Here is a 21,906-nt window from a genome sequence, read left to right as displayed (position 1 = left end):
CTACCCTTCAAGACAGCATAGATGTAGAGCATTTTGCTAAGTGAAATAAACCAGGTGATGAAAGATAAATACCATATGATCTCACCTGTAAGTGGAGATTAGTCAACAAAACAAAGAAGCAAGCAAAATAGAACCAAAGACATTGAAATAAAGAACAAACTGACAGTAATCAGAGGGGCAGTGGGGAGGAGGATAATAGGGCAAAGAAGGGAAGGGTTGTCAAGAAACATGTATAAAGGACGCATGGACAAAGACAATGGAGGCAGAGTGGGAGGACTGAATGTGGGAGGTGGGGGTAGGTAAGGTGGGGGAAGGTAATGGTGGGGAAATGGGGACAGTTGTAATTGCACAACAATTTAAAAAAATACCTTCAATTTCTTTACCAAGACAGGCTAGTGGATAGATAGTACTTAATGCTTAAATTATTTTATCCTAAATAGATTCCAATCAAATTAAATGACTAAAAGGTTAAATGCCATTTTATGCAATTGCTAAATTAATTTGCAATATATTTAACTGCTTTGTTTACCTTTGCAGAATTCTTTGCTTTCCCCTTATTCTTGGGTGCTTTGGAGGTGGAAGCAGTCTTTTCCTTTTTGTCCTAAAGCAAAGGAAAGGTAATGAGGCTATTGCTATCATCAATCCACCTAGCAATTAGGTATTGGCTGTAATTAATCAATTCAGACTATTCTTTTTAGCAGCCTGGAAACCTTCAATTTAATTAAATAATGGAAAATTTTGGGTGTTTTAATCACAATTTTTTGAACCATGGTGAATGTACACAGAAATGGTTAAGGTGGGGGGGGGGGTAAAAAGGATAAAAATGGAGGAAATGTGGGTCACAATGATGCTCTGCCAATTTCCATGATGCATGATTCACCCAGAGCACATTTTCTCATCAACACACAGCTTATTTCTCTTGGGATTGGTTTTTATGTACTATAGACTAAGAATAGGACATTGTTTTCAGTGTTATAGAAGATAAATGTAACAATGGAGACAACCACAGACAGCTGGGGCAAGTCACACATAAAAATAAAGCCCACTCACTAGAAAGGCGTTAATTATGAGTTTCCAGGAGGCAGGAATCAGATGCTGAGAAAGACTAGAAATTAAGTCACTCAGTAGGGGAAGGAATGGCAATTCAGTGATGGGAGATATGATTAATAACACCAAAGCAATAGCAAACTGTGATCTACACTATTAATTCTTCTGAAAATAACAAGGAAGGGTATAATTTATAGGTAAAATGCCACACATGCACACTTGTTGCATTACATATTACTTTTTTCATTTGGAGAATCTCAGATTTGGAGAATCTGCTATATACCAGACATTTTGCTAGTCCTGAGCGGAGAGGTGAAAGACACATCACTACTGCGTAAAGTACACAGCTCGGTGGTGCACTACACGTGTAACTCTAGGCAACGCAGGGGGCAGGGAAGGAGGAAAGGCTTCCAGCTGTGGCCTGGGAAGGGAGAAGCAGTAAGGAAAGTCTTCCTGAAGGAGCTGAGGGTTGAACTGGGTCCTGATGGATGGGAAGGAAACCCCAGGTCTGTGGACACAAGAGAGTGCGGTGGAGTAAGGGACCCCTTTCATTTTAAATAAACACAGGCAAAGCATTCTTGTTACACAGCAATACAGTGTGGCAATAAAAAATGATGGCAATAGAGAAGCAACCTGGAAAGCATTTATGAAGTAATGTTAAGCAGTATACTATACGGACTCGGAGTACAAATATGTAAAATACATACATATGGAAAAAGACAAGAAATGTACCAACTAGTGTTTGTGAGGTAGCAGAATTATATGCATACATGTGTATACACACATGAACACACATTCAAAGAAAGTAAGTATGAAAAAGCACAGTACCTTTGCTGTGTTCTCGGAGGTTTCTGTAGTTGGAGGACAGCTGTCTAAATCCCCTGACAGAGCATCGATGGGGTCTTGGCCATCCTCAGGTTTCTGAGGTATTAACAGAAGTAACCGGCAGTGAACAAACACAAGGCAAAAATGCTATGGAGTGGCTTCCCCACATCACCAAAAATCAACGACACTTATTAAAAACCTTGCTGACATTCCTTTCCTGATGAAGTAATATATCATAAAGGAGATAGTAAAACAGGAAAACAGTGACAGCTTTATTTTATTCTATTCTTTTATACAAGTTGCTTGGTCTTCTCTGAGCCTTGATTTTCTATATGGAAAATGGAACTGCCTATTTTAAAGGGCTCTTGGGAAGACTGAGAGAGAAATAATACACATAATCCTAAATGCACTTGGCATCATACCAAGCACAGGGTAAGCATTCAATAAATTTTAGATTTCTAAACTGCACCAGTTGCAGCTGCAATTAAAAATAAATTATACAAGCATGCAGTTGTGGTACGTACCTTTGATTCCTTGGGTTTCTCTGTTGGGGGCGCCACTGGTTTGCCCTTAAACACAAAGCAGAATATTGGTTAGACATAAATTTTTGTAAAGGTTTACTTAGGTGTAGTCAGTATTTATATAATGCATGTATATTATCCAATTACTTGACTGGGAGAGTACCTATCTGCCACAACTGATTAACCTGGATCCCTCCTATTTCCCCACCAACTTTGGCTAAGTACCACCCTGCAACTATTTCAATATTCCTGGGGAAAATACAAGAGGGAAAGTCTGGTCCTGGAAGTGAAAGAAACACTAATTATTCAGGAACTTTCTGCCATCACATTAAAATTTTGCTTAAAATGTTACAAAAAGTAACTTGTATTTTATGTCCTATTTATTATAGCTTATCATATTTCAGAAGGATCTGAGGCACTGGAACAGTCTACAGATGTATTAGGGTTATTTTTTTTCAATCAGGATTATGAGTACAACTCATCAGGGATTTTTCCCGTCTACGAAGGCAAGGACATTAGATAATATATTTTCCAAAGAACACACACAGGGTCCAGTGGTACCATCAGAGCAGGGAGGACTGTAGCAGGGTGCAGAACTGCTCTCTTGGGGAATACAGAATAAAAGCAAGGAGAAGTGATTCCTGTATGAAACGACACTCAAGTTGGTAATACCATTTAAATCAAATGAAGCAGTACAGAGAGGGTGTAATTTGGACTTCCTTGTTCTCCTTTGGTGAAAAAGCCTGGAAAGGGTTATTTATCATCTAATTAACTTACAACTAGGAGCCTAACGTGAAGGGGTGAGGTACAGGGCAGGCTGACCTAAGAAAAAATGGCTTCCATGTTAGAGACACAGGCCAGGCCTTCTTGACAATATATTTAGATATAGAAACAGGACTTGTGATTGAGAATATGGTTTTGCCTGTCTTCCCTCAACAGTGTAGGAGAAGGAAGAAAGGGAGACCCCAGGTCTTGGAGGTACCTTATCTGCCCTATTAACTATTCCAATGCTAGCTCCTTTATTGATCTTAAACAGAGAGACTCTGCTTCAGTCAGGATTACAAATATCACTTTTTTATAGCCTTTTCTTGTAAAAGGGGTTCATCTGTGTACATGCCTTGGAATCATTGTTGAGCATCAGTGAGTGACTGAACATTGTTCAACTCTCTTTACACCAAGGTGTCCAGCATAACTAAACAATAAGTTTTATTGGCTCAAATAAATATTAAATAGAATCCTTGACAGCCTGTTTGACAGGGGCACATTAAAAATAGTCACATTACATTTCTATGCTGTTGTTAAAGTGCAACTCCTATTCATTTCAAGTGGAGTTTGAATGTAAAAAGCTTTGTCATATACACCCAATGTGGACCTCCGCCTTCACTTACCTTATCTTTATCCAAGAGATGTCTGTATTCAGGGGGGATGGTGTCATCTCTCTCTCCCAGCTTGTTTCTGTGTTCAGCTTTAACTTTTTCCTATAAACATTGAATAGATATAATTAATATTCCTTTCCTCTTTTGCTCATAGGATACATTCTGAAGTGCAGCACTCAGCATTTATTGTACTTTTCTGAGGCAAAAATGTAACCGTCTTTATTTTTTAAGCAAGAGAGTAACACACTGGATAACTGAACAGGCCATTAGTTGACCAAAAAAAGTAAACTCATGTGCTTCTATATGTCAGATTACATCTGTGACTTTCCTACCTATATTTTAAACTGAAATAAATGATTAGAAAATTATCCTCAGAAACTATGTGAAGAGATAAAACCCAAGGACATAAAATATCTGTGTGTTTCACTTTTCAAATAAAGAAATCAAATCACTGCACCTTGGCACTGAGAGAGGTAATAATAACCACTGTTTATAAGTAAAGCTGAAGGACCAGGATGCACAGCAAATCTGAATGGATGTGCTGACTGCTTATGTTGCAAGTGAGGGGACACCCGTTGTTAAGCAGCACCTACCATCCAACCTCCCCACCTCAGTGGGGTGTGGCTGGTCACTGTCACAAATTCAGTGACCCTAACTCTCCTCCACCTAGGGAGGGGGTGCTTTAGATTTTATTTTTCTGCATCATTATAATTTAATTTTTCAAATATAGGTTAAGTTCACATCAATGTTCCTATGACAATGATAGAATCAGGATGTAACCATTCTTTGAAATGCTGTCTATGGGACACCAATTCGGACAGTCAGTTGCTTCCTGATTCCAGGCTACATGGACTGTTGAATTGCGGATTGTTGACTGTATGCTAAGTATCAATAAGTCCCTATACATGTTGCATAAGACATGGAGAGTTAACCGTTTGTTCCTTGTAGACAGCCCTCGGCACAGCGTCAAACTCCTGGTCAAAGCTCTCCTCCTTCCGGAGTCTGTGTGCAGAGTTAGTTATGAGGGCGGACCAGGCTGCTAGGGTAACTCCTGCCACGGCATACGCAGAGTGTGTCAACCCAAAAATGGCACACATCCGGGTATCATATATGTGATGTTTCATTACCAGACAAAATCAAGAAAAGTTAATTTGGGAAGAGAATAAAATTAACAGAGCGGAGGTGTGCTTTTCCATCGTAACAAGGTTTGGCCTCACAAACAGTGCATTTGCCTGAATCTATGACATAGCACAGTCCTCACTGAGGAAATACAACACTGCCGACAGGAAAGTATGAGATATGTTATCCAACTGTTCACTAATTCCACACAAAGTCAGAAGTGGTTTTTTTTTCTTTCTGTGTGGAGGGTAGGGTATTCAAAGCTATAAAATATCTTAAATTTTCACTTATTTTTCTCTTTTACCTTGACTTTATCCTTTAGTGGTTTGCCCTCATCTGGATCAGGCTGCCTGTGTCCTAGACGGTCAGCAAGTTCATCAAGGGCGTCGTCAATTTCTTTGTCATTCTGTTAAAAAGTGAATCTGAATTAGTCACTGGTGGGCCAAATCAGGTCACCTGCTGGAGTGCGGACCCCAACACTGCCACTAAGACTTCCACAGGAAGGCACTGTCCTGCCAGCCCTGGGACAGGGTCTTTTCTCCCTGTCCACCAGCTCTCAGTGACCTCTCTGCACCTCTCTACACCTGTCCCATCCCCAGGTGTCTTTCACCTTGTAAGAAAACAGGTATCTCCTAAAAAGATGGGGTTCCCTGCCTGATTGTCTCAAAATGCTGGTGACAGTCTAGTGTTCCCAGCAATGAAAACTCACATGAATTATTACAGTTTAGTTTATTCTTTGATTCCCAAGTACATTCATTTAAATAAAGATTATTCCTAGTTTTAGTGATGGCTCCAAATAAAATATGAACTTAAACTAGACTCTCTGATGAGAAAACCAGTAAAGGTATCATTCTAAAACATACTTGTAAAATCTAAAAAAAAACCCCCCAAAAAACCATACTTGTAAAAGGCAGATATGTGCAAAAAAAATGACACTAAACTACCTTCTTATACTAGAGGCTTAAATGTAAGCCTCAAAACCATAAAACTCATAGAAGAAAACATAGGCAGTAAAATCTCTGACATTTCTTTTGGCAATATTTTTTCTGATATATCTCCTTAGGCAAGAGAAATTATATCAAACTAAAAAGTTTTTGCACAGCAAAGGAAACCATCAACAAAATGAAAAGACAACCCACTGAATGGGAGAATGAATTTTGCCAATGATAAGGGGTTAATATTAAAAATGTATAAAGAACCCATACAAGTCAACACCAAAAAACAAACAAACAATGCAATTTAAAAATGGACACTTCTCCAAAAAAGACATACAGATGGCCAATAGGCATATGAAAAGATGCTCAATGTCACTAATCTTCAGAGAAATGCAAATTAAAACCACAGTGAGATGTAAGGAACCACTTCATGTGATGTGGAAATGTAGCTCAGCCCTCACGTGGAAAACCAGTGGGGTGCATGTGACACACAGGACCACACCCATGGAGAGGTTTTCCCGGGGGGATCAGGCTTGCATTGTACCTGCACTGCTATGAGACTTGCTTTTGCTAAAATTCCCTCACCCTGAATTGAGGCAGCAAGGGTTTACTGCAACTTCCTAAAATCTGAGCTAAACCTCCCAAGTATGGAGTGTGACCGGTTCAACAACTTTTCCCCTTGGTCTGCAACATCCTTCTCTTTGAAGTAATTAACAACATTCTTTCCTTTGTTATCTGTAAAAGGTAATTCCCTGCAGTGAACCTGTGCATAGTAAATGAGGACCATCCTCCATGTAATGTACCCAGAGAAGCAATAAAAGCTTGTCTAGGCAGGAACTGACTGGCCCTCTCACCCTCTCTCTCTCAGAGTGGCCATGCCGCCCTTTTTTCTCCACAGGACTTCTGTTGTCTGTGTGCATTTGTTCATGAGCTGCCACAACATATATGGATCCTGCTGGCCAGGATCTGCCACAGTGAGATATCACCTCACACCTGTCATAATGGCCATCATCAATAAATCAACAAACAAGTGCTGGCGAGGATGTGGGGGAGAGTGAACACTTGTGCAATGCTGGTGGAAATATAGATTGGTGCAGCCACTATTGAAAACAGCATGGAGGTTCCTCAAAAAAATTAAAAATGGAATTGCCTCACCACCCAGTGATTCCACTTTTGAGTATATATTTAAAGAAATCCAAAACATTAATTCAAAAGGATATAAGCACCCATATATTCATCGCAGCATTATGAACAATAGCCAAGACATGGAAGCAACCCAAGTGCCCAGTAAAAGAATGAAATCTTACCATTTACAACAATATGGATGGACCTAAAGGATATTATGCTACATGAAATGAGTCAGTCAGAGAAAGACAAATAACCACACTAATTTACTTATATGTGGAATCTAAAGACCAAAATAAATGAACAAACTTGAAACAGACTCATAGGTGCCCAGAGCAGACTGATGGTTGCCAGAGGGAAGGAGCATTGGGGAACTGGGTGAAAAAGGTGAAGGGATTTAGATGTACAAATTGGTAGTTACAAAATAGTCACAGGGATATAAAGCACAGCATAGGGAGTACAGTCAATAACATGGTAATAACTATGTATGGTGCCAGGTGGGTACTGGAAATATGGCAGAGGGGACACTCTGTAAGGATATGATTGCCTAACCATTATGCTATGCACCTGAAACTAATACAAAACAATATTAAATATAAACTGCAATTTAAAAATAAAAATAAAAAATAATTGAAAGAGAAAAAAATAAAGTCAGGAAATTTTGCTAAGAAGGAAGAAAAAAGCCTTTTGATTGCAGATGGCTACTAACAGCCTCAATCCAGGCATAATGTCTCACCTGAGTATTAAGAACTGAGGTGTCAACGGCAGCCTGGGTTATTAACGATTCTTCCTTTCTGTTGCACAGGGACTTTCATCACTGTGGTTGTCACACACACACAGGATTTTACTAGTTTTAAGTGCTTCATGAGAGCTCAGGATTATAGCTAATGGTGGAGCTGCCCAAAGCCGGGTCTGGGCTTTGTCATTTGTGCCTCTGGATATTTTCAGATTCCCCTGAGGCTGACCCAACAGGACGAAAATTCATTCAGAATCTCTGACTACAGCACTAAGTAAGCTTTGATGCCACATCAAAAGCAAAGGAAGCATAGCTGACTTCACTAAAGCTACTTCATCTCCATCTAGCAAACCAGGCACTTCTCCACCGTAGGAGTTGGGGGTCTGGTTTAGGGCAATCTCTATCTTTTGATGTTCCATGGTCTCCTCGATAATTTCACATTTGGTGCTGCACAGAAAATTAATCAAGGAAGTCTGGCAAAACTTTGATCCTATAGTCTTGCCTCAGAACATGTGAATAATTAAAACAATATTGATGCTGAGGTTTTTCTATTACTAGCATGAAAATGACAAATTTTTACTATGCTATTCCATGACATATTTGTTAGTTTGGGGGGAAGAAGCTCAAACACCAAACAATTCCATAAAATAATCTTGAGGTTAAATAATGGATAGTATTTATAGCATGTGTTAAGAAAAATATGAAGAAGGAGAAAATAAAATATCAGGAAAGCTAAAATTTAAAAAAATTTTAAAAATCTAATAATTCAGATACACAATGCACATTGCACTTTCAGTTCTAATGAAGCAAAAATTTAAGCTTTGTGACTGTGTAAATATTTTCACATACATTATTCCATTTAATCATTTGGATATTCTGCCATCTTCCTAAATTCCTAGTCTTACTTCTTCTGAAAGTGCCCAGTGTTCCTAGTAATTTTTGTCTGTTTCCATTTATGCTAAGGCAGGAATCCTGTTTTCTTTCTTCCTGTTGTTGTTGCTGTGAAAATAAACATTTACAAAATATGTTGCTTACCGAAGTGTCAGGGGGTGGGCCTGCAGATTGGGTGGCTGGAGCTGGGGTTTGGGAAACCAGTTCGGAGACGGCAGCTGAAAGTTTACCATGTTCAAATGGCTTTTGTTTAAAATAAAAAGGAGAGATTTTGCTTGTTAATATGTTATATACAAAATTATGTCTACAATGCCATCATTTAAATACAGTTCTTAACATAGCTGTATGATTATTAATTCTCTTGACCCAAATGGACACTTAGTAGCACAGAATCTTAAGAGCGATTTCTATTCTATTTCTCACTCCATGTTATTATTTTCCAACAATTTCCTATTCCTATTTATTATTCTAAATGCTGTTCAACAATCTAATGACAGAGTTCATGGTTTGTTACACATCTTTTGTTGTACATTTAGGTTGTTTGCAGTTTTTTAGCTTCTTCCTTGTAATTAGTTGCCTGGAATCAAAGTTCCAGAGGTGGTTCTTTTTACGGTGTTAGCTATGTTCCACCAAACTGCCCTCTCAGGAGTTGCTAGGGTTTATCCTGCTAAAAGCAATGAATGGCAGGTTGTTTCTCATGGCCTTGCTCACTCAAATCAGGTACTTATCACATATTTTTAAATTCTGGTAACATATTAGATATAATAATATACTACTGTTATTTGCTACATGGTCTAAGTTTTGTTTTATTATTTTTCCTTAACGTTAAATAGCCTATTTCTCCAGAATGTTTCTGAAATGATTTTTCCATTCATTTTAAAAATATACCAAATCTGTCACTTACATTCATTTCTTGATTTCTTTTTCCATTGACCTGTAATTTTGCTTTCTGAATCAGAACTGTATTTTTTTTACCATTATTGTATAAAAAAGCCCAATGTTTAGTTAAATTAATCTTCCCTAAAAAGAGTGAAAGATAATTTTTATTATTTTTTCATATTTTTTGCATTCATATATGCATTATTTCAGAATTGAGTCATATCAAATAACTTGCTGATATTTTAATAAAAATATTAACTTATAAAATGACTGAAAATAATTGTCACCATTCTTAAGACATTTAGTCAAACTGTCTTAGATGAATGGGTTTTAATTTCTTCATGGTCTTGTTTTTCTGAACATTTCTCCTATTGCTGTTTTCTTTACATAAGTCTGACATCTCATTAGATAATTATATTTTGAAATCTGTTACTAATATACACAGCACACACAGTATCCACAAATGTGAGAGCAAAAACTTCGGGCAACTCCAAGGAATCATTTTTTTTCTACTTGTCGCCTATTCTGTTCCTCAACTGACATGCATTTTCCAGGCCATTGTCCACATAGGATTAAACAACCCAGGACCCACTAAGAAAGGTTCTGCAGAACCTGAGTTTGGGAGCTCTCACAGACTTACACTGTTTGCATAGAGAAAATCCTAAAACTCCTACAGTTAAGAAACCTGCTTGTTGTTTCCCAACATTTCCCAAGCTTTCTAGTAACAGAATTCGCTTTGAGGGGCTATCAATTCCACAGGAAGCTAGGTTTCCCTAGAGATAATTTGGAACATGATCAAATTGCAGAATATCAACTGGTAAAGATATCTAAGAAGTACTTTTAGACAAAACGAAGTTTAAATTCTCTTTTCATAGGTGGACTTGATGGAATACGTGCTTCCTGGTTTAATCAGTTACACTGTTGAAAATATTCACTGTGCTGGAACAATACTTCATGACACAGCACATTTTTAATGGCTACCGTGGGTTGAGGGCCATGAATTTTGTGATTGTTTCCTCAGCTACCCAGTCAGTTTCTAAGTCATAAATTTCCATTTATTTCTCTAAAAGTGAGGAAATAAAACCAGGAGTTTCAGACTTACAAGTGGTGCAGTGTTTGGGGGTCCGGTGAAGTCCTCAGACAAGGCATCGAGAAGGAAGGCTTCATCCAAGGGCTGCAAGAACCAGGAAATGAATCAAACACCACCTCATTTGCCTCCTCTTCAAAATGACGTCACTGTTCATTCGCTGATCAACTCATTAAAAAGAAAGCTATGTCCTTCCTGAATTACAGTTAGGGCAAATGAGAAAGATATACTCAGAGAAAACAGTCTTGCTTACTGGAAGTGATTCCTTGGACTCTTTTGGCAGGAGTGGTTTTCCATCTTTGTCCTATCCAGGAGGAGAAAAATGCAGCATTGGGTCATTTCACATTTATCCTAAGCATGAACCCTTGTAAATATTAGCAGGTTATACATGATGTTGATGTACATTGCCAATTAGACTCATCATTTCAAAAAACAGATTCTCTCCCCAGAGAATAGGCCCTAATTAGTTCATGTTAATAAACAGCTCACATATGACAGGCATTCCCTAGGCACAAGGGCTCCCAAACAGATTGGGCATGGCTTATGACCTCAGAAGCCCACTTGCTAGTGCCAGACACAAACATGTGAACAGCTCATGTAGTGTGGTATGTGGGGCTGTGTGGCAGGGGGCACTGGCCAGACACTGTGGGAGCACAGGGTAAGCCTGGGGGGTGGCAGCTTTGCAGAAGTTGCTTGGAAAAAGCTGTTAACTTTATGGTGTGTGTATATAATATACAACTTTATAGGTAACATGTCCAATTAATGTGCACTGATTCTGTGCCCGGCCCCTCAGTAAACACTAGGAATACCACAGGAACTGGGATAGACAAAGTCCCTGTCCTCAGGGAGCTCATCCTGTGGGCAGGATGCTCTGAAACTTATGGCTGAGATGATGCCAAGCTTCTAACACCTCTAAGTGCCACTTCTGAGTAACAGGGCAAAATCAATGAAGTTGTTGTGACTCTGTAGTAAAAAATTTATAAATAAATGGCAAATCCCATTTATCCACATATATAAAAATAAATAAGTGCAAAGCCATATATATTTACATATATATAGAATATATGGTAATATAGTATATATATACTATATAGTATATAAAAATATATAACTGTACTATATAAATATAAAATATATATATTTATTTATCCCGATGAACTGGTCAAGGTGACTTTTGTTTGGTTTATTAAAATGTGAAGAGGTGAAATAGTTTAGAGCAGCGATTTTCATTTTCAACCAACGTGCAACAAGAATTTTTAAACCACGCAATACCTTACTATTAGTCTGGGGCACTGACCTCTTTTCCCTTAGATCATCAGATTTTAAAAATGACAACAGCTAACATAACAGTAGCCATCTGGTGAGCATCCTGTCTTGAACCATAAAATATAGATATCCCTTTTGGCAACAAAGGCCGCATATTTCCCAAGTGATACACGGGACCATCAGGGACACACCTGCTCCACACTCAAACTGAAGTCACCCTGTGTCTGGAAGGGGGACCTTGTGGGCCACCCCCAGGGAGCTCAATCTCACTGAAGAGGCCTAATGTGAGCATAGCTAATAACAGTATGGGATTTTTAAAAAATCGATCAAGCCAACCCCCATGAAAATGTTAAATAAATAACGTGTGAGGTCAACAAGTTCAGGAGTGGATGAAACTACCACAGAATAAAGTGGTCAGGGAGAGCCAATCAACTGCTTCAGTAAAAACTGCTGAAATTCAGCAAGGGGAGAGAGGAAGCAACCAATTCCTACTAGGAACAGCATTACCTGCCTTTATGAAATGGGGCGGGGGTGAGTAGGGACAGCACGTGTAGCCCATAAGAAGCTCTCTGAAAGCCTTGCAACAGCATACACATGAGCCCGATTTAATAGAAATGCCATGTTTTCAACTGAACTGTGAAATGCAGAAGCAAACAGAATAGTAAACTTTTCATCTGGGAGTGCTCAACAGATTTCCCATCCTTGCCAGACAAACAGACTAGTGTGCATGGGTGAGTAAGAGGAGCATCAGTTTGATTTTCCTGAACTGTTAGTAAACGAGTTGAATATCCTCTTCAACGATGGTGCGTTGTGAAGATGGCTGACACCTGTTCCATCGTCCACACCTCTGCCCCTGATCAAGTGGATGCCTTTAAACCAGAAGATTCATAACAGGGTCTCCCCTGTGTCACTTGTTTTGAACACTCTGTACATTCAAAATATAGAATACGGTACTCTTAGTTTTTCTTCATATCTAAAAGTTGCACATTTTTCCTCATAGGAAAAAATTGTCCTTCATTTTCCTCTGCCTGTCTCTATAAAGGTTTTCTATGTTTTCTTATTTCTGGTATTGTAATAGACAGGAAAAGTTAGGTAGCTTAGACATTAGGTTTCTTTCACTTCACGGAGGAGTCAAAGGTCAGTTAGGAATATTTTAGCTTCATATCCAGTGCGCTAACTGGACAGTAGTGGACTAGCACTATTTGGTGTTTGAAACATTAAGAAAGAAGATATATTTCAGGTTTGCGCCCATGTCCCTTCTTTATCTATGTAGAATTCAGTATGAATTAAAATCAAGTAGAAAAATACCCCAGCCTATTTACCTTGACCTCTTCTAATCTATAGTCAGGAGGGATTGTTTCTTCTTTTTCACCAAGCTTTTCACGATCCTCTTCTTTGGCCTTCTCCTGAACACAAGTTATACCATTTTCAGTGTTAATACATCTTTTCTCCATAGAGTGTATGCCTGAATGACTGAAGTTGAGGTAAATGTATCTGTCATTAGGTTAGAACATATATGTGACCATAGGCATTGAAAACCTACAGCCCCTTACCCTTCAGTACTGTATCCTAGTTTGGCAGGCTCAGACCCCACCACTAAGCCTGCGGGGCTAAAAGAAGTCCCAAGGAGTAGTAGGCAGCTGCCACTTCTCCCGAGTCCTCCACAACAGGGATACAGGTGGACAAGGTGAGCCTCAGAACTCGGCTACATGCACGCTGTCCATCCACTGCTGCACTCAAACACGGATAGATGCTTGCTCGCTCAGGCTGAGCTTAGTAAGCAGGTGCGCACAGTAACAGAGAAAGCCAGCTGGTTGTGTGTTGTGGGAGATATTTTTAAAAAATACCACTAACTTATTTGGGGACTGAGAACAATCAATGATAGTTACTTTCTAGAAGTATCTGAGCTGCCATTACCTTGACTTTGTCCTCCACAGGCTTTCCCTCTTCTGGATCTGCTTCCCGTTTCCCCAGGCTACCAGCCAAGGCTTCCACAGCATCGTCCGGCACCGTGCCCTGCTCAGAGCACACCAGGGATATACTAAGTAGGTGGTTAATACTTCCTTCCACACTTTTTAAAAATTTACTGATTTGGGGGGGAGGGTGGAGAGAGAGACACATTGATTTGTTGTTTCACTTATTTATGCATTTGTTGGTTGATTCTTATATGTGCCCTGACCAGGGTCCAAACCACAACCTCGGTGTATTGGGACAACATTCTAACCCACTGAGCTACCTGGCCAGGGCCAATGCCTCCTTTTAAAGAGAATACCTCAAACAATTTAGAAGAGCATATCTTTATATCAGGCCTAGATAAGAAGCACGTTACCTTTTAATCATTTAAATTATCGACTGAATCACAATCTATGTTTAAAAAACATAAAATGTTTAAAATTAGAGCAAGTTTCTTATATTAAGCATTAAGTGCGTGTAACTGATATACTGACTAAGAAACCAGATCTAACCACCGCTTTGGCTTGGACATGAGGGAGACAATGGAAAGGGTGTGCCACTAAGAATGTGACAGCCAGGAAAGCAGAAAGAAGCAATTTTCTGGTGACTGTTCCTCAGGGGGCACAGGGAAGATTTCTAGAAAAGCCCAGGAGAGGACATTCTTCTCCACGTTCTGTGAAACGGCCTGGCACCCAGGAGGAGGTGGCCCCTGCTGAGCCTCTGCTGAGGCTTAGGAGCCTGTGTCCTCCAGCTGCTTCTCCTGGTCGAAGTGGATTCACACTAATGTGGTGGACGCCGGTGACTGACTAGCCTGCGTGCACAAGGACAGCCTGTGGCCCAGTTGTTCAAAATGAAAGGTGCTCCCCTCCCAATGCAGTGAGCTCTGGCCACGCGGGTATTTAAAAACAAACTGGATGGACACAGAGCACAAATGTACAAAGGGAAAAACAGAGCACAAATGGTACAAAGGGAAAACAAAGGAGAAACTATCTTTGGGGCTAAAAGGAATAGACCTGGGTCCTTCCAAACCACAGGTCATGATCCACATATTAGTGGCTCATAAAATCAATTTCCAGTTCATGGCCAGGACTTTTTTTTTCTACTGGAAGACTAGGCTAGAAAACAACACATCTTACATAACAAAGACAAGTACCGTTAACTAAACTTGTTTCTATTGTGTGGGGACTAGGTTGTGATATCAATGCAACTCCTACTGGTGGTCAAAAATGTGAAAGTCCCTAAACAGTCTCAAGGTTTATTCTTTCCATAAAAGTCATAATGAGTATATATTGGGACTGTAGAGTGAAACTCTCTTTCTCTTTTATAGCTTGGCCATCATTCCAAATAAGAAAAGTTGTTTTTCTGCTAAGCTGCACCACAAAAGGAAATAATCACCACAGAGGAAAGGGAGCCTGAGAGGAAAGTGATTTATCACCATCTAGTGGTTGGACGCTGCATAGGTTTTATTCCAAGAATAACAAAAATCACTGATATATCTAATTTGTTTGGGATTATATCTAAATTGCAAGACTTGCAGTGGCCTCCAAATCTTGGCCAAACAATGAGTTGCTGCTTGATCCCAGACACCTGCTCACACGCCTCTTCTGATTCCTCCTGCTCTCTGCTGCAGAATATTTGGAAACCACTGCTTCCCATGCCTGTGCCATTCAGCTTAAGAAATAAGTGATTTTCAGCCTCAAAAAAAAGATGAAATACTTCCATTTGCAACAACATGGATGGGTATCATGCAAAGTGAAATAAGTCAGACAGAAAAAGTCAAGAACTACAAGATTTCACTCATATGTGGGATATTAAACTGAAAGCAACAAATGAACAAACCAGAAAAATAGACAATTGGACAATGGTTTGGTGGTTGCCAGAGGGAAGGGGTAGGGATTAGCAAAGGGTGAAGGGGGTCAAATATATAGTGTCGGAAGGAGATCTGCCTTTGGGTGGTGAACACACAAGCAATATGCAGATGATGTATCATAGAATTCTATACTTTTATTAAAACCTATATAATTTTATTAACCAATGTCACTCCAATAAATTTAATGTAAATAAGTAAGTGAAATACTTAGAAAAGCTCAGGGAAGCAGCAGCCGTCTTAAGAACTAAGTAATCTGGAAATAGGACCAAGGACTAAAACTTCTATTTCTATAGTATTTCACATGGTCAGATTCAGAACTAGAACTCAGATCTCTGAATGTTCTGAATAAACTTTCTTTTTATACAAACAATAACCCTACAGGACATGCATTTACTTCCTGCCTCTGGTCTTTGTACCTTTTACTCACTAATCCTCGAGCTTTATTGACTCTTCTGACCTTTACCACACTCCGCAGCTATCCTCTCCGCTTTCCCAGGGCATCACAATCCCAGAAATGCCAACTAACCTCAGTGACTGTAATCTTGGCAGCCACGGTAACCAGAGCTGGTGGCACAGAGGCCCAGGAAAGGAGGTCAGACAATGAAAAACAAGAGCTCTGTTTTTTTCCTGTCTGCTAAATATCCAATGCTTGACTCCACAGTCGGGGTAAAACTGGGAAGGAACCACCTGAGCCCTCTGAGGCCCTGGCCATCACACTTGGCGTGAGAAGGTAGATGACACATGCTTAGGTCACAAGGGTTCTGCCCTGGACTGTTGGCCATTACCTTTTTCATTTTAATCTCTGTCTCTGTTCCTATACCAGTCTCTTCGCCGGTTCTCTCATCTTCCCTGGTCTTTTCCCCAGGACCTGGCTCCCACAACGTAAAGGTTTCTAGAGAGTACCCTGAAACCTCAAAGAAAGGGGGTCAAGTCCTATGTAAGGCAGGAGGGAGACCCTGCACTTTGAGGGGATCTGCAGTTAGCATCAAGGACTTCCTTGGCAGGAAGCAGCCACTTCAGGGCACCCCAGATACTTGTCCTACACCTTCTTCAAGGCACTCTTCTCAAACCACTAAAAGCACTTATCCCAAGGATACCAAGTGCATCACGCCTCTGTGCTTGGCCCCTCCTCAGCTCACTGGTCTCTCCATCAAAACAGCCCTACTCCCACCTCTGTGTGATCCTGCCCATTACCCAAAAGCCTTTCCTAATTCTCCCTGGAGAATGAAGCACCCACAGTCCCTCTGCCCTTTCTCCATATGAGTGCTCACAGTGTGCTATTAAACTTGAGATCTGACCCATATCCACACTAAACTTGAAGGCAGCTGAGGGCAGGAGCCATATTTTCATTTCAGCTGAGGCTCTGACAGGTTAAATGAATTGTTCAAGGTCAGTTTAGAGGTTAATTTCCCTCATCTATAATAGAGAGATGATTAAATTTTACTGTGTCCCTGTGAAAATTTAATTAGAAGACATTGTAAAGCATCTAGAACAAGATAGCTATTCAGAGTACACAACCACCAAGTCTGAATTAATGAATATATTCCACTAATGTAATTTCTCTAAGTCAGATTCTATCGGCTAACACCTTCAAAAAGAAGCAAAGATTCAACTAGTTAAATATCATACTTCATTCAAAAGACAGAAAATGAGAAAGGCAAGAAATGAAGAAAGGAAGGAATTGAGTCAATCCATCCTCCCTTCAGGCGAGAGTGGGGGACAATGTCATGATGACATTGGTGCAGATTTTTCCACTAGAGAGTCAGGAAAATGTAATATCAGGCTGTTTGTGGAATTCCAAGTAGGCTTGAAAACGTAGGAATGCAGAAAAGCATGATTACTCGCAATAGCTGAGGAGCTAGAAAGAATTTCAGAAGGTGAAAGAAAAACAGAACTCATAGTAATTTAGGTAATTAAAACTTTAAATATAGCCCTGCCAGTGTGGCTTAGTTGGCTAGAGTATCATCCTATAAACCAAAAGGCCATGATTCAATTCCCAGTCAGGACACAGGCCTAGGTTGTGGGTTTGGTCCCTGATCGGGGCACCTGCAAGAGGCAACTGATCAATATTTCTCTCTCACATTGATGTTTCTCACACTCTCTCCCTCCCTCCCGTCCCCTCTCTCTAAAATCAGTAAGCATGTCCTCGGGTGAGGATAAAAAAAATTCAAATATAGCCTGAGTTTCTAGCACACCCTGAAGCCCCAAACAGTAGATGCTACAGTTAATGATTTTACTGTTTTGCCAGAATAAAACAACATGTTAGTGCACAGGGCAGAAGATGCTGGGGAGGAAGAACGTCACCTTTCTGGGACGTTCCTCAACGCACTCACCGAAGGCGCCGGCTTGGGAGGTGCTACCTGTATGCTACACATGGAGGCCCGAGGCACTGCCTCTGCCTCGGGAGCCGGGGCAGCCGCCCGAGAGTCCTGTGGAAAGAAGCAAGTACGATGAGGAATTTTCCGAAATATCTGGTTAGTAATACTGAACAATGAAGAATGAACAACACACTGCTGCATTGTATGCTGTGAGCCTGATTTTCTTGGATGCCTAAGATTGCTGAATAGTAAATAAGTCCGGGCAGGCTAAAACCCTTCAGTCACCATTATTCCAACTTCATTCTACCTCTTACCTTAGGCAGGTTACTTAACCTGAGACTCAGTTTCCACATCTGAAAAATGAGGACAATAGTCGTACCTACATCTCTAGGGTGGTATGGGGATCTAATGGGCTAACACGTGACGTGTTTTGCATGGTTCCTGGAAACAGCAAACTCAATACGTTTTAGAAATTATTATTGTTTTTGTTTATTATTATTCATCATCATATAATAATATATTAATTATATAATGCAATGTAATATTTTCTATAGACATCACTTTTATATATTGAAAAGCACCGTGTACACTGTAACTATAAAGCTATGTACAAATGCATAGCAGTAACCCTATCCCAGGAGGTCTCACAGTGTGGTCCCTCAGTCAGGAGCCTCCGCAATACCAGACGACTTGTCAGAAATGCACAGTCTTAGTCCTCTGTACCAACACACTAAATCTGAAATTCTGGGGGTAGGGCCCAGCAATCTGTTTTAACAAACCGTCAGTGATCCCAGTGAATGCTAAAGTTTGAGAACCACTGTACTATCTTATTTTATCACAAGGTGAAATTTCAAATAAGCAGTTTAAATCTTGGCATTTATGGAAGTCTATTATGCAATGTGTTTTGCAGATGATCATTAATAGGATATAATTTCTTCTTTCAAAGAACTTACTATTTAAAACTATGTATAAATATAAGATGTAAAGAAGGACTGAGAGCTTACAACTTGTTTGCAACAAATGCCTTAACAGGGACATATGAAGAAAGAACTACAGAACCCCTCCCCACCCCGCATGTTATATTCTGCTTCATAAGACTTGCAAGGCTGGTCAGGTTTGAGGAGACAAAGGCCATATTTAGCACAGCCTTAAAGGGATGACTAAGAGTTCAGTTGACCTAAAATTAGGAGGTGAGGTTATTTCAGATGGGAGGAACCATTATGAGAAAAGCCATGGAGACACACACTTAATGTCATAGTTTAGTGACATGGGGACACACCTTGGCAGAAAAGGAAGCGTGGACCAGAACACATTAGTAGAAACTTTACTTTTGTGAGAAATGGGAAGCTCCTAAGGGCTGGAACAGGGGAAGGATGTGACTACAAGCCTGCTAGGGAGAGAATAATTCTGGTGGACACATGGGATGAACCAAAGGAGACTGAAGACAGAGGCCATTGCCACCTGGAGGTGAGTGATGACAACTTGAAGGACAACTCTGTCAGTTACAGAGGCAGGAATAGAACGGAAAGCATGGGTGTGGATGCTTTCCACACCAGAGTAATTACAGCATTTAATCGCAAGAAAGTCGGGTCAGCTTGGGGAAAGAAAGCACATTCAGAAGGCAGCAAAACAAACACTGCATGTAGAAAAAGGTGGCAAAATGGGCCTTTTTGTCAATCACTTTATGCTGAGATACTGTGGGTCTCACATGTTTAAGATTACAGAAAAACATTAAAAAACAAGCAAAACCAGAGACTGAATTTTAGAAACATACTTCTGTTTTTTCAGTTGGCTTGGATTGTTTTTCTTTACATTTGGCCTGGTCAAAATCTTCTGACAGCTCATCAATGAGTTCGGATTCACTCAAGGGCTGAAATATAAGAGACATTGTGTATTATGAAGTGACTATTTTTTACTTTGTTAAATAAGTTTTCATAAAGAATTTTTTCTAGTTAACACATATTTGGCCACAGAGGGTGAGGCAAAAGTAGTATGTGAATATGCAAAACACAAAGTTTATTCTTGTTTATGATTTATTAATCACTGAATTGTTTTCCATACAAACCACTGCAAACCTACTTTTGCCCATCCCTACACTTTAGGATCTAAAAAAGCTAATTAATACAGGGCATTTCATTTATCAGTGTAAGATATAAATGTTGTGCAACAAATAAGGAATATTAAACACCTCAGTACCACAAAAATGTTAATGGTTTAAAGTTTTCCTGACACTTCAATTACAAAGTAATTTTATTCAAATAAAATTGCCTGTTCTTTCCAAAGAAGACGTGTATAGTTTTTTTCTTTTGTGATCACTTTTCTGCTTCCTAATGGCTTCCCTTCTGAATAAGTCAGAGGAAGAACAGATCATGTCCCCCTCTCCTATGACTATGTAGGGTTTGGGCAGGAAATCTGTTATCCCTACTACCTTTAGGTGAGGTCGAGTCCTTGTTTAGGGCAGTGGAGATTTTGACTGATACCAGTAATCCATGACAGAATCACACAGGTCTCTCGAGCTGGGACCCAGTGTCAAGCGGCCCAAGTTTGGAGTCTTGACCTTGCTATTTTCTAGCTGTGTGACCTTAGGCTATTTATATAATCTTTCTGTATTTCAGTTTCCTCACCTGTAAAATGGCAATAATAATGGCACCTTCCTCATTCAGTGGGGACTCAAAAAGTTAGCATATGAAAGGCATCTAGTGCAGTGTCAGGTGCATGGTAAATGACTGATAAATGTTGCTCAGTATTATCATGGTAGGTAGCCACCCTGGCTGACACCAGTGTGAACGATGGCAGTGTAGAGTCATTAGAGTATTTGCTGCTGAATTTAGAATCAAACTCTAAGTGTTAACAATCTAATTTAAGAGCCCACTTGACATTAGTTCCTAATGTTCGGCGAATGTCACCTAGAAATTTATAACAGTCTGGTGTTAATCCATGGGGAAAATAAAGTGTGTGAAAAGGAGTCACAGCTCTGAGCCCTGTGTTGCTATCAGAAGTTCCTTCTCCTTAACACTAGGGTGCTGTGTCAAGTCTCCATGTTGAAATCCTGTCTGTGAAAATTATCTGTACTCCACAGTCCTATTGTTTTGAAGTATCCAGAAAAAATTCATCTCCCAACCTTCGATTTTTCTTCAGGCTCTGGCAGTAGTGGTTTTCCATCTTTATCCTGTGAATGAAATTGAAAATGAAATAGAAAATTTTGCTTTCATGTCTTATTAAGTTTATCTTGGGGAATTTCAGGATATGAGAGGAGAGCATTTTTTCCTTATATTTAAGTGAATTTTCATTTCAGATTTATCTTTTATATAGTATCAGAATAAAGATTTGAGATGTAAAAATCAAAAGACCAAATATCAACTATAATGCATTTACTTTTCTTTAAAAGTTGCTTAAAAAATTTCATCTATTTGATAGAAAAATAGAATTTTAAATATCTTTAACAAGAAACGTACATCTACATTAATGAAAGTTTTTTTAAAGCCCCAATTCTCCAACCCAGTTAAAGAGCTAGATATTATTCCCAAAATACTGTTTTATTTATTTTTTTTGGATATGAGGTTTTACAACTTAGAATATTTACAACTATAAATATTTCATAGATCTTTCCATCTATGAACTTATGAGAATCACACTATATTCTGTCATAAGTTTACGTGTATTACATCAGAGATAAATTACAGATGTAATTATAGGAGTTAGTCCACCATCCTCACCTCACCTCAAACCAAACCCAACAAAACTTCAACTGAGGATACTGACAAACAGCTGTAAGTTTATATCTACCACTTAGAGTTATGGTGCTTTTATTCACACAGCAGGCAGAGAAAAAAAAATATTCCCAAATTGTTCCTTCTACTTAAGAGTCTATGTCAAGCATTGCTTATAGTAGAAACACTTGAATTTGTGGGAATTTTAATAAAGATATGATCACAACTTAGGAAACCACTTTTTAAAG

At 39.4% G+C, this 21,906-nt stretch overlaps 1 protein-coding gene across 13 annotated transcripts in view; it reads right to left on the bottom strand.

The window, feature by feature from the left end:
- Positions 1 to 21,906, bottom strand: part of CAST (calpastatin) — a 127,399-nt gene that overhangs the window by 15,291 nt on the left and 90,202 nt on the right. For all 13 annotated transcript variants that reach the window (XM_036020579.1, XM_036020572.1, XM_036020570.1 and 10 more), the window contains 13 exons: positions 21,070 to 21,117; positions 19,723 to 19,818; positions 17,964 to 18,059; positions 13,725 to 13,823; positions 13,130 to 13,213; positions 10,795 to 10,845; positions 10,557 to 10,628; positions 8,720 to 8,818; positions 5,193 to 5,294; positions 3,782 to 3,871; positions 2,397 to 2,441; positions 1,876 to 1,968; positions 530 to 601 (listed from right to left, as the gene is read on the bottom strand). In XM_036020579.1, the coding sequence (XP_035876472.1) occupies positions 530 to 601; positions 1,876 to 1,968; positions 2,397 to 2,441; positions 3,782 to 3,871; positions 5,193 to 5,294; positions 8,720 to 8,818; positions 10,557 to 10,628; positions 10,795 to 10,845; positions 13,130 to 13,213; positions 13,725 to 13,823; positions 17,964 to 18,059; positions 19,723 to 19,818; positions 21,070 to 21,117 (1,047 nt within the window). The remainder of the gene's footprint in view (positions 1 to 529; positions 602 to 1,875; positions 1,969 to 2,396; positions 2,442 to 3,781; positions 3,872 to 5,192; positions 5,295 to 8,719; positions 8,819 to 10,556; positions 10,629 to 10,794; positions 10,846 to 13,129; positions 13,214 to 13,724; positions 13,824 to 17,963; positions 18,060 to 19,722; positions 19,819 to 21,069; positions 21,118 to 21,906) is intronic.

The sequence above is a fragment of the Phyllostomus discolor genome, chromosome 3, assembly GCF_004126475.2.
Source record: "Phyllostomus discolor isolate MPI-MPIP mPhyDis1 chromosome 3, mPhyDis1.pri.v3, whole genome shotgun sequence".
Lineage (NCBI taxonomy): Eukaryota > Metazoa > Chordata > Mammalia > Chiroptera > Phyllostomidae > Phyllostomus > Phyllostomus discolor.
This window is presented reverse-complemented; position numbering and strand designations above follow the sequence as displayed.